Source organism: Limulus polyphemus, unplaced genomic scaffold, assembly GCF_000517525.1.
Source record: "Limulus polyphemus unplaced genomic scaffold, Limulus_polyphemus-2.1.2 Scaffold439, whole genome shotgun sequence".
NCBI classification, from domain to species: Eukaryota; Metazoa; Arthropoda; class Merostomata; order Xiphosura; family Limulidae; genus Limulus; species Limulus polyphemus.
In genome coordinates, this window is record NW_013666049.1 from 328156 (window position 1) to 341766 (window position 13611).

General features: G+C 30.7%; 1 protein-coding gene across 5 annotated transcripts in view; it reads left to right on the forward strand.

Annotated features, from left to right (window-relative positions):
* The window catches only part of LOC106458284 (host cell factor 1-like), a 100412-nt gene extending 89203 nt beyond the window's left edge, over positions 1-11209 (forward strand). For all 5 annotated transcript variants that reach the window (XM_022384452.1, XM_013917776.2, XM_022384456.1 and 2 more), the window contains 5 exons: positions 921-1061; positions 2643-2831; positions 5621-5939; positions 8358-8421; positions 8892-11209. In XM_022384452.1, the coding sequence (XP_022240160.1) occupies positions 921-1061; positions 2643-2831; positions 5621-5939; positions 8358-8421; positions 8892-8919 (741 nt within the window). In that variant the 3' untranslated portion in view covers positions 8920-11209. The remainder of the gene's footprint in view (positions 1-920; positions 1062-2642; positions 2832-5620; positions 5940-8357; positions 8422-8891) is intronic.
* Positions 11210-13611: the final 2402 nt, after the last annotated feature.

Consider the following 13611-nt stretch of genomic DNA (forward strand, 5'->3'; position numbering starts at 1 on the left):
TGGCATAACTAGGTTTCATTCGACTGGGCTCCTGAGCAGTTGCCTCTTTCTTCTCCCCCCCCCCCCCCTTACCTTGTATATGAATTGACTTTAATGTATTTAAATGAAGATAAAATGAAATGGTTATTTGGTGTGAGAAAATTATAACTTGAAGATTTTTTTCCTTCTAAAGAAATGTTTTTAAATGGCTATAGCCTATAAATCTACTCTAAGCATTGTTTGAAATAATTTTGGGACATTTTAGTTGGACTAGCTAATCACTCTTAATCTTGAAAAGACATTTGTTTCTTTAGTGTGAATTGAAAACGTAAGTATTTTACAGAAAAAAATTAAATTAGTTTACTGAAAAATCAGGCTTAATTTTTGAAATATTTACAGTTAATTTCTAAGCCTACAACCGTGATTAGGGAATCATTAAAGAAATCTTTAACAAGTCTTTTTGAGTATGTTTTAAGTATTGGCTTGTTTTATAGGGATAAAAGCTAGGTTTATTGTTTTTTTGTAATGTCTTTCAAGTGATAAAAGATTTTGCTTTACAATTTTGTAGTTGAGCTGTTTTATGTGTTTTACTCAACATAGTAGCCATGAGGCTTCTCCTTTAAAAAACAACAACAAATGTGGTTAAATAAGTTAACTTACTTTCAGCCACATTAGCATTGAGAGTTGAAAGTTTAATTAAACATGGAAGCTAAAAAAAGAAATTCAAATATATTATATAGACCCCCCAATTTCTCAGTGATAAGTTTGAGGACAAATGTGCCAAAAACTTAAGTTTTGATACATTTGGTGGGCTAAACACATGTATAGCCCATTGCATAACTTTGCACTTGACAACAAACTAACATTTATTCTAAATATAAACTAAAATCTCCATCTCAAATTCACCATTTTCATTGCTTTGTATGTTTTTTGCACGACAGGGCATCCCAATATCTGAAGTAACTCCAAAAATTGCGATAAAAAGAGACAGTCATTGGTATGATGTTGGATTCTTCAAAGGGAATTCTGCACAAGTTACCCATTTTTTCCTACCCTCTGAACAGTCTGAGAGAAAAGAAGATGTGAGTTGTTTATTAACAGTAAAAATGAGTGTGATAGTTTGTTCAGTTATACAGTAGTTAGATTTAGTTTTAATATTTGATGAATATCCTGAACCAATATTTAAAATAACCAGTAAATATATTATAGAAAAATATTTCTTAAAATGAAAGGTTGAAAATTGTTCTTTCATAGACTTACACTGCTATTCAATATATGTGATATTTTGCAAGGTTCCAGCTGACTTTCTTTCTGCCACATTTAGCTAAATATCTGTAAAAAACTTTTCTAGTTACATAGAGCCTATTTCAAGAGTTTCTGTTGCAAATGAATGTGTAATCTAATTTTTGTTATTGACCAGTGCTTGTGTTGATCAAAGCTTCCGAGTAGTGAAGGTACGTAGGTAACAATTTTGCCAAGTTGATAAAATGCCCCATGTTATAGTATCTTAAGATCAGCTCATTAAGCTTAACTAAAGCAGTAATATTTTGTGGTCTTGGAAATTTACTTGAGTAAAAGTAGTTTTTTGATTGTCTCTAATTTTGTTGTATGTAAAGACAAAGCTGTTTATGATTACGTTTGACATTATATTACATAGAAGGTAGTAATGTTGTATGTAAAGATATATTTGGTGGAATATAATTGAGTTGTTGATAATTGTTCTTTTGTTTCATGTTTGTTAACTCTAGTTGTTATACACTGCACAAAACAAAAGATAAATGGAATTTGTAGTAATATAGTTATGGAATGGCAAAACCACTGTTATAATGTCAATCACTGATCAGGTGATGATGACAAAACCTGGTCAAAATGTTATACATTTGCTGTTATGTTAAACTTATATTAAAGTTTTTCTTCATTACCCATTCAAGCTGTCTCCAAGCATTATTAGTCTCAAAGTGGGTTCCTTGTCATCAAAGATATTTTGATGTTTTACTTGTTGAAATCTATTAGATAAATAGACTGGTAAATCACATACAACGTAGAAATTGGCTGTGAGTGTTATTTGTTAGCAGAATGTCACGGCTTCATCATATTGTTATTTTGAGTATCTACTTCAGGCTGCTCTTGTTCATGGCAACCGTGTTTCATATTCAAGTGAAAGTTAAAGGTTTAAAATAACATTTGTCAAATCTTGATTTATTTACATTTCACATCACACGACATATCGTCATATACCTAATTTGTATAAACAATATATGAAAGACACTATTTTATAATGATGAGTCTTGCCTTATCGTAGCTAAAATATTTAAATATCTAGTTCCTTTGTTTTGTGCATTATGTTTATGTGTTGTAGTTTGTGCATAGTTGATCTATGTATAATGAGATATTTAATGCTTTTATGTTTACAGTTTTATAGTTATGAACAGAGATGTTTTTATTATCTTATACTAACTTGTTTATGTGATAAACTTTATGTTTACAACTAGTTCCATGAAAATGTGCTGATTTCTATTACTTTATAATGATTAGTATGATTTGTTATACATGATGTTGACTGTGTTATCTGTCAGTTAACATTATTTCATGTGGAAGCTGTATGGCATTCTTTTTGTCTACAAGCTTTATACAGTAATTATGATGGTGGTTTGTATTTGCAGGACATTGATGTGGTGTCAGTTCCCAATCACTCTATGCTCAAGAAACAAGAATTGCTTCCAGGAACAGCCTACAAATTTCGTGTAGCTGCCATTAATGCATGTGGTCGTGGTCCTTGGAGTGAAATTTCAGCCTTTAAAACATGCTTACCAGGTTTTCCTGGAGCTCCCTCTGCGATAAAAATCAGCAAGGTATACAATGTGGTGATCATCTTATTATGATAAAATCATGCATTTGTGAATTGTTGAGAAGTGTAAATTAATGCAGTTTACTTCTTTAAGAGTCTCATTAGTATTTGATCCAACAGAATCACAATAAACTATTCCATGTTTATGTTATTGTCGACTTTTTATGAGGTGTTATTTTATTACTGTCGAATAACTTTACATAAAGTTTATTATGAATATACTATGTTAGAAGATTTTCTTTAAATGTCCATGTAAGAAAATAACTATCTTTAACCTTAGAGAGAAAAGCATAAAAAATTAAGGTAACTTCCTGAGCCTGATTTTTATATATATATATATATATATATTATAATAGACTAACAAATGAAACCATTAAAGTATTATGCCAATAAAATGGGCCAATAGGTGATGGTAATAGGAAACCATTATTAAGGTATATAAATGTAGATTATCTTCTTTTCTATCCAATTATTTTAAGGTTGGTTTCGTATTAGTAATTACATTAATTTAAAAAAATTTAACCCACCTTTACCTTCAGCTAATGTCCACAGTATACGATTATTAGATTCAAACAGAACATAACTTAGATAAAACTTGAGCTATACTTAATATATGTATAAATTGCAATAGTGTATGTTATTTTACTCTAATAGATAGCCACTTAGTGGATGATTCAGAAGTTTATTTTCACAAGAATAGTTTGTAAGACATGTTAAAGCTGACTTAGCATAGAACACCTTAATTGAAGGAACATGACATATACTACTAACATATATAGGTAGGTATTACATCACAGTGACTGTTACACTCCATGTGATTCTTATAGGATCATTTGTTTTCATTCTTTGTCACACACCAAATAACATATAGAGGAAAGTGTATCTGGTTCTAGAGTATTATGTCACAGAAACACTATGTGCCATATATATTTCTCATTTGTGTCTCAGTAAATCTGAAAATGTAGCTTGTGCATGCTATTCCCACCAACCTAAGTGAAACCTCCAGAGGCTTGGAGTGACCAAAGATGGTCACTTGGCTGTGTACATTCCGGTACTGTCAAGCTATTCCTGTATATTGCAATTGAATTTAATGTAACTTTTTTATTATTCATAATGTTTTCTATCTTCAACATGGTACTTGAAGTGTTTTGTGCTTTATGTCATCTTATTGATGTAATAAAGTGTTCATTGTGTTTGCTAGAACCTCTGTAGTTGGGAATTAATCTGAACTATCTGCTTAGTCAGTGAATAGGTGAACACAATTTCTAACTGCTATATTCAGCGCTTCAACAGTTGTACCAAACTAATAAAGCATTATGATAAATGCAAAAATAGTGTTTCAACCATGACTTTTCATGTCATAATTTGATGAAGTCTGGAATTGAGTGAAAGTTTTTATTGGCAACAGCATACAACAGGCAAGGTATAGTTGAAATTCTGTTGTACACTCTCCTTACTATAAACACTTACTTGGACAATAAAGAATAATGTAACACAAATTATTGTCATTCCATATATGATGTAAATCACACAGTTGTTACTAAATGTCACCTGCCATTAGTTAGGACACTTTGCAACCCAAAGTTTGTTGTCCCATAAGTGACTCATGTATGTTATAATCCAGCTGGTATTATGAGCTTAACCATTGAATGAAAAGCCTCATTGGCAGTGACGTACAACAAATAAACTATAGTTGGAGTAGTATTGGATACTTTCTTACTGGAAATCCATTTGGGCCAGTGAAGAGTGGTGTAATGTAAACTACTATCATTTTTAATATTTAATATCACACAACCATTACTGTTTTTAGGGTATGTGTTTGATTGTGTAGTGCTTAAAAAAAACAGAGAAATCTGTATGGGCACTTGACTGTTTATTTAAGTTGTTCCAACTACGGGAGATATATATATATAGTGTTATAGCACAGGGAATGTTCTTGTGATAGTGAATGAGACTTTTGATTCTTTTAAAACAGTAAATAACATTAAAGAGTATACTTGAACACACTTACTGATCATATCCACCCACTATGGTATTGTGATGTGTATTTGGTGACCTATTTTTTATTCCTGTTAATTATTATATTTAGTTGAACTTGTGTTTCATGAGGAGCAACTATTTTTATACAACTGGTTGCAGTCAGTAAAATGTGGTTTGAGAAGTGGAGCAATGTGGGTTTAACATCTATAACTACTAATTTTTCATTCTAGATTAATTTTCACTTGGGTGTTTAGATTAAATCTGGTATATGGTTTATCACAATTCCTCTGTGGGTCCTATTTCTGCATACAGCTCACCTGCTAGGATAAACTTTACCAAAGTTTGTACCCAAAATTTACATGTATGTGTGTGTGTAGTATATGTGTGACAATGTGTGCTTGGATTTTTTAAAATCTTCTAAGATAGATAGTTGCTGTTATATTATACTCAACATCTTTCCTTCAGGTGTTAAAATTAATAGCCTGTTAAAAAACAGTTTGTTTATTTTCACAATAATTAAGTACAGATAAGTTACACGAGTTCTTTGAGAGAGAGAGATTGTATAGCTAAAATGTGATTTATTCATCTAGTTGATAGTAAAAGCCTCTTCGCATAAGAACCAGTCAAACCATACGTTAATGATTTCTTTATTAAGGGGCATAAAGCATGAGTATGCTTATCTTTTAGTAGTTAAGATAATGTAAGATTCTGTTCTATAAGAACCAAAAGAAGTATACATCATTTCCTGTTTGATAGGTGTAGATATTCTAGAAGCTTGCAATAAGATTCAATTTAAACTATTTTATGTTTTAGGGGGCAGATGGAGCACACTTGTCATGGGAAGCTCCACAAAATACATCAGGAGAAATTACTGAGTACTCTGTTTACCTTGCTGTGAGGTCAGCCACTACAGGTGGACAGGGGGATGGAGCTAAGACCACAGTGACATCTAACCCTTCACAACTTGCCTTTGTAAGAGTTTATTGTGGCCCTAAGGCTACATGTACGGTAAACAACAACAGCTTGGCCTCTGCCCATGTGGATACAACCATGAAACCTGCCATTATCTTTAGGATAGCTGCTCGCAATGAAAAAGGTTATGGTCCTGCCACACAGGTCAGGTGGTTACAAGGTGAGTTACCCTGAGGAACAAAAGATAGATCAATCTCAACAATTGTTTTAATTGAATGTATAATTTTTTAAACATATTAATTATATATTATAAAAATGTTATACAGAATGCAAAGAAAATTAAACTGTTTTTAACTAATAAAATCAAACTAAATTAGCTTTTATATTTATCATTTTCCTGCCCAAGGGTGCCTATTTGGGATACACCAATCGCTCATAGTCAGTAACAAATTATTACTTAATTTTATTACAATCTTTATAATACTGTAAAAACAGATCAGAATAAAATATGAAATTGAGACTAACTACACTGTTGTTATAAGAATGCTTTGCTTTAAAGACGAGTAATATAATGTATTGTTGAGACAACCTGTCATTATCATTATTCACTCAAAACTTTTTTTTTATATGTTGAGAAAAAAATTTTAGCAACTTGTCATTAGAACTACTTGCCAGAAAGTCCAATAAAAAATAATATTTGAGCAAAATCACTTATCCAAGTGAGAGAGTTAAACAAGAGAAATAAGTCTGCCTTATTGCAGTTTTTACATTTTTAATTCTTAGGAGTTCAAAATCAGTAGGAAGTCGTTGCTGTTCAGTTTATTTTTTTTAAGAAAAATTGGGAGCAGGATTTATTACATTGTTAAAAAGATTAAAATATGTATTTCTGGTTTGAAGTTATTAAAGAAATGTAATGAAGTGGTGTATACTATTATGACTTAATATAAAAAATAATAATAATAATACAACTACAACCTCACCAAGAAGAGAAATATAACTGGAACCGCCATGTATATTTTTATTACTTATACTTTGAAAGTTTGAATTCAGAAACATACTATAAATATAAACAAACTTTATCATTAGCAGCATAAATAGCACTATCCTTTTTCCACTTTGTGTTTTTTTCTTTTGTAGTAACAAGTTTTATGCCAGAATAATAATACTACAGAAGTACTTTTAAATTCTTAGTGATGATATGCTATATATAGTAGCTAATAACATTTGTAACTGTACCACTGATTTATTTTATTTTTTTATTGTTGTAATGGATGTAAGTGATCCATCTTTATAATTGTGTTAGAAGCATAGTTAGAGAAATATATATATATGTATACTTCTGAATTGTAATGTTTCAATATTTTACACACACACACACACACACACACACACACACACACACACTATATATATATATATATATATATATAAAGTATTGAAACATTGAAGAAGAAATATATTATCTACAATTCAGAAGGAAATTTTCCTAAGTCACTATTGGTATGTACTACTGTATGAAAATACCTTCATCCTCAAGAATGTTTTCACCAAGAGATCTAGCAACTGTTGTGTTGTGATTTTGATCAGTGGTTGTGAAACACTCACCAATACATGCAGTCGAATACAGTGATTCTCATTGCAGTATTACAACTGACTCGGTCAAGTTTGGGTCTCTTTCATCAAGACCAATCCATTTGAACTTTTCCTGCTTTTGCATGTCTGTGTAGTTGTGAAGTACTCTGTTTTTAACTTGGATATTCAATTACACTGTATACAAATGGATTGATAAATTTAGTCAGCAATTTTTATTTATCTCTACTTAGTAAATTGTTGATTTAGGTAACTGGAGAATTTAAAAATTCTTCTTCTGTATTATTATGCACCCCCCACCCCCACCATGATTCAGTGGTAAGTTGAAAGGCTAATAAAGCTGAAACTTGCAGTTTGATACATACAGTGGTCAGAGCATAGATAGCTAGTGTATAAATTTGTGTTTAATAATAAATGAAGAAAAAGTTATTACCACTAAAAGAAGTATATGTAGTGTTTTCTATGGAAGAATTATTATTTGCCTGTACTTAGTAAATTGTTGATTAATCTAGTTTGCTAATTTTATTTATCTTTAATTAATTATGTAATTTATTACTGATTGAACAATTGTTGAGCTCATAACTAGCTTTTTAAACAATCCTAATGCTTGATTCTGTAGAGATTGGAAGAAACTAATTTTCCAGTTATTTTATTCAGTTATGAGAACTGTTTCCAGTATTTAAAAAAAGGACAGTTGTTATCATTAAAAATTCAAGACTTCATCACCCTCACAATGATTGATGGAATTGTAGCTAAAGAAAATTACCCTAGGATGTTAAGTTTACTAACTTTATTCCTAATTAAGTTTGTGTAATTTTGAACTAACATATTGCAGGAGAAGACCCATTATCAACAACATTATTCAACAGAAGATTTTCAAAATATGACATCTCTAAAGTATAGATTTGTAGAAAAATATATTTATGACAAATTATTGAGACAGTTACTGAATTGGTTCACAAGTTTTTAAATACTTTTACCATGAAACATATATATAATATTCTGGAAAAGTTTATCGAGCATTTTTAGGATTTAGCTCTTTCTTTAGATGGTGCTCCTGCTGCAGTGAGAAACTCTGTTGCTGTCAAAAGGCCAGCCACTTCATTAGAAGGGTAAGTAAAAAAAAAAAAAGTGTGATATTTTATGTTTGTAACTTTTTTTCTGACTTCCTGTAGGTTAAATCTGTTTCATGTACTTCCTGAAATAGGTTTATTACTTTTCTATACAACTAGTCACTTGTTGTTGCATTTTTTGAAGAAATCTAATAGACACATTTTTTTCATTGTTTTTAGGTAAACCTATTTTATTATTTTACCATTGATGTTAATTACATGCTTCAGCCAAGCTACAGACACAAACAGTCTATCCTTTTACAGTTCCATTGAATAAGTCTTATTTTGTCATTCCTATACGTATTTTATTACTTATATAATCTTGTGTCTGAATAAGTTTTCTTGATTGTACTGTTGAACTCTGCTACAAACTAATGTTTAATATTTTATTATTCACCTTGATTATACATTAAAAAAAGCTTTACAGATTTCTTCACTTCATTTTCTTTTATCTATTTACTTTGTTTTAGGACTTCCAAGAAAGTAAGGACTGACTGAAGAAGGGAATCTGTGATTCTATTAAGGTCTGCACCGTGGGACCCAGTCCTTTGTAGATTTATCGATTTTACCTTGAGGCCCATACAGCATGGTGTACAGTTGAATTGGTGGTTTTTACTACTCTGGTGTCCATCTCATACAATTAAGTTTGATTACTGGAGGATGATTGGCTAGTAAATACTGGTGTGAGAAGTATGATTACGTGTCTGCTATAACTAAAAGAGATGGTAAACTTCTGAAGTGTATCCTGATTAGTGTTTATTGAATTGCTGTGGTTCTGAATTGGATTTATGTAAGCAGCCAGAATAAGACATCTTTAAGAATTTGATATGGATGTCATTAAAAATATCAGAACTATTGTATTTAAACTGAAGAGCAAAAAAAAAAACCTTTATTTTTATGTGTTTTAAGAGCCATCAATTCTTGTGTGAAGTGTACCTAAGGTCAAACTCTTTTACAGAAATTTTATGCAAGAGTTAGTTGGAACATTGAAAGAAAATATTTGTTTGATGGATATATATTAAGTGAAGATTTTGTATACAAAGTTTTTACCAGAAATTAGAGATAACAGTTGAGTCTCAAGTAAAATTTTGTGGCTTAAAGTGTATGAATGTAAGCCACATTTAGAGATCTGACTTTCTTTTTATTTAGTCAGCATATCTTGACCTCTTTCTCTAATAACAGTGGTGATAAAAATTCCCTAGGGCATGTACAGTTTCATCACCACATGTGTCCTGTGTTTTCTGAATGTTTGTTCGTCTGATTGTTATAGTAAGTTCCATAATTTTGGGTTCATCTGCTTTCATAACATAAACCATTAGTGCTTGGCGATTGCATCAAATATATCTAGTGCATTTCTGTTCATAAGAAAGCACTTAAATATTTTCTTTTTGTGACATATCCTTACTACTATACATAGAGTATTTCTGAAAAGGAAATTCTATTAGTGTTGTAATTTAGGGCTTTCTGTGCCTGATTAATAGTAATATTTTTCATAGTAGTGTAATGAATGGCACGATAATGTTTTGTACATTAAATATATGTTTGGGGACTGTTTTTATTTTCATTATTTTCTCTCAGTTTTGCTTTCATTTCGTATGCCTCGAAATAATCCTACGAGTAGAAACTATACAAGTTTTAAAGATTCTAAAATGAAATGGTATGTTGGCTTTTAAATCAAGAAGGTTTCCCGAATAAGTGTATATTAAGTAGAAAATTAACCTGAGACAAGAGTTAAATTACATGTTTCAACTGCCTTTCTCTTAGAGATAGATGTTGCTGTCATTACTATTATTCATTTTAAACCTTTATTAACCCTTAAAAATAAACTTTTCTATTAATTATAAACCCAGCAAATAAACTTGTCGCGATCATGAAGTATGTTTACAGATTGTCTTTTGTTTTATTTTTGGCCTAAACTAAAATCAAACTTAGTTTAATACTGGAAAGACAAAAAACTGCTTTTCATATATGGTGAATTCTGACATGAAGTTAATTAATCCTGGCTTTTTTATTAGATTGTTTTTGGATTAACTGTGTCACAGCTTATCCACCATCTACAAGAATTAGAGATATATAGTGATGTGAAAAAAAAAAAAAGGTTTTTATCTTTCATATTTTTGATATAAAGAAAGATAACATATGTAAGGAGAACTTTGGTAAAGAGGCTTAACTCACTAGGAAAGAAATAATTTATTATAGGTGGGGCTTGATTTTAAGATCAGTTGATATGTGTATTTTAGGTATTATGAGCTTATCTTCTAAATATAATTATCTTTTGTTCTTAGCCATCTTTTTTATTTTTTTCCCTAGTTTTGGAAATGCAGTTTTGAATTGTGTTGGACTATTTCATCCATATGTAACTTTTCTTATTTCAAATTGTAAAATATGTTGATTATTAGTGATAAATTTTTTTGGCTGTTAAATGTATGTATAAAAGAAATCAGCACCTAAAATTTCTTTAAATCAATTATTTCAAGTGGAGAATATTTCTATATAGCTTGCATTTTTGTGTAACAAGAATATCATAGTTTTAAATGTGTTCTAAACTAAAAGTTTTTTGCACACCAAATGCCAATCGTCTCATGAGTAGATTTGAAACTTGCTGTAACTTACAGTAAGTTGTACCGTGTGTAAACGTGGTTACTTTGCAAACTGGCACTTTGTCATTGTGTGATGTTTAACACCCACATTATCGTGTTACAATCATTGTGCTGTGCTTCATCTTTTCTTGTAACTTGGTTTCTGTACTCTGAATAAAGTAAGCTTTTAAGAAACCATTGAGTACAAATGTGGTATGAGTAAGTTTTTTGTGTATGAGTGTGGTATTATAAGATCATAAAATAGATGGTGTATTTCTATAGTTTTCTGCTTTTGATGTTCACCAACCAATTCATCATTGAATTACACTTTACAAACTGTTTTCCATTCTGCATTTCTTTAAGCGTTTGCTTCAATAACCTTGATATTAATTTTAAATCTCCCTATTATTCAAATAAACCAAAAACTTTACTTTTCTCTTGCATATTTCCAAATATTTAATTAATCACATCGTGTACACAATACTTTTCATCTGAATGTCATCATACTGTAATGTCACAAAAGATGTAATTCTCAAATATTTTATGAAAATTATTTCGATGATCTTAGCCAATACGTATAGAGGATGCAGTTATTTTGTGTTTTCAATGATATTTCACCTTAATTTCAATAACTAATAATTAAGTAAATGCCAATGTGGCTAAAGCAACAGACATTTTTTTTTTTACTTGTTACATGAGCAAGACTCACAATGGAATAATAACATGATTCACTTGTTACATGAGCAAGACTCACAATGGAATAATAACTTAATTCACTTGTTACTAACCTTTTTTTTTATAAGCCAAGGATGACCCGAGACCTAAAATTTAATCTGTGTGTATGTGTTTGGCTTTAACCACTATCATTTAACGCATTACATTTGTCACTTCCAGAATTCTGGCAACGAGTGAGGTGTATTTGAGCTCTATGTTACTACAAATTCACTTTGACTTTAACGAAGATTAGGTATAACGACACATAAATGAAACTTACTTTCTTGACCAGTTTTTCAAAATTTGTTAAATGGTGGGATTAATCTTACTTAAAAACATTTGATGAAATTCAGTTGAAAACTTACAACAAAAGAACGACCACACATCTATTCCAAAATGTCAAAAATTAAAATCAAGTTATTTTTAAAAGCCTTAACCTTATATTTATGAATGAAAATCAAAATGATGTAATTACAGGGGGGGGGGTAGGTAAAAGGAGTAGTTGTTTTATTGATTATTTGCTGTCAAACATAGTAAGATAATAACTCACACTGAAGACTTCTAATTAATTGTGCATTTTCCATTTCTAATAACACATTACATACCTTCATTCTCGAAAGTTCATTGTGCTTATCTTTGTTTCTACACTTTATAAGGATTAAAGATTACTGTGGAACATATTACATCCACTTTTGTATCTTTCTATTCAGAATGCAGCTTCAAACCTTATGTATTTTCTGATCAGAAAATTACTTCAAAGTTGTATGATAATGAAAAAATTCAGTTTTCAAGTATCTGGTTAGATGCAAGATGAAACTAGGGACAGATATTTAGAACATGACTTAATAAGTGATAGCAACTTTATCGAAGATACTATTAAACATAAGTACATACATAGAAAATGTTTTAATACAAGTATCACTACTTTAAGAATTAATATGAAGTAAAGCAGTAAAAAAGAGGGTTAGATTCTGAAGAGAAACAGCATTAAGTAGTTCATGTGACAAGGTAGGGTTGACGTTTTGTAGTAGTGTTTGAACCAGAGATGAGTTTAAATAATACTGCTCAGAAACATTTGTGTCATGTGTGAAAATTGTTAAAATACGAGTTATTTTTAATGGTGGAAGCCTAATATTCAGTATCCATTAAACTCATTATTTGAAAAAAATATTTTTTAGGCTTGTTTGCTCAAAGAGGATGTTTTTAATAGCTTAAAGACATCTTTCTCCTGAAGAATGTGCAATAACGCTTACATGAGTTGTACACAGTTGTAGGAGCATCGCAGCTGTTTCAATAATGTTCGAACATGACTTTATGTTCAGAAATGTAGTTTATTACACAAAACCACATTTATGGTTAAATAAATGTATGGAAAATTGCCATGTTCATATTTGCTATTCAGACTGACAATAGTTGGCGGTGGGTGGTGTTGACTTGCTTCTCTTTCTTTACCACTTCAAAACTATGGACAGCTAACGCGGATAACCCTCGCGTAGCTGTGCGCGAAATTCAAGCAGATAGTTCGATATTTCAAGAGGTCTACAGCAGATAGTTCGATGTTTCAAGATGTCTACAGCAGATAGTTCGATATTTCAAGATGTCTACAGCAGATACTTCGATATTTCAAGAGGTCTACAGCAGATAGTTTGATATTTCAAGAGGTCTACAGCTGATAGTTTGATATTTCAAGAGGTCTACAGCAGATAGTAAGATATTTCAAGAGGTCTACAGCAGATACTTCGATATTTCAAGAGGTCTTCAGCAGATAGTAAGATATTTCAAGAGGTCTACAGCAGATAGTTCGATATTTCAAGAGATCTACAGCAGATAGTAAGATATTTCAAGAGGTCTACAGCAGATAGTTCGATATTTCAAGAGATTTACAGCAGATAAGTCG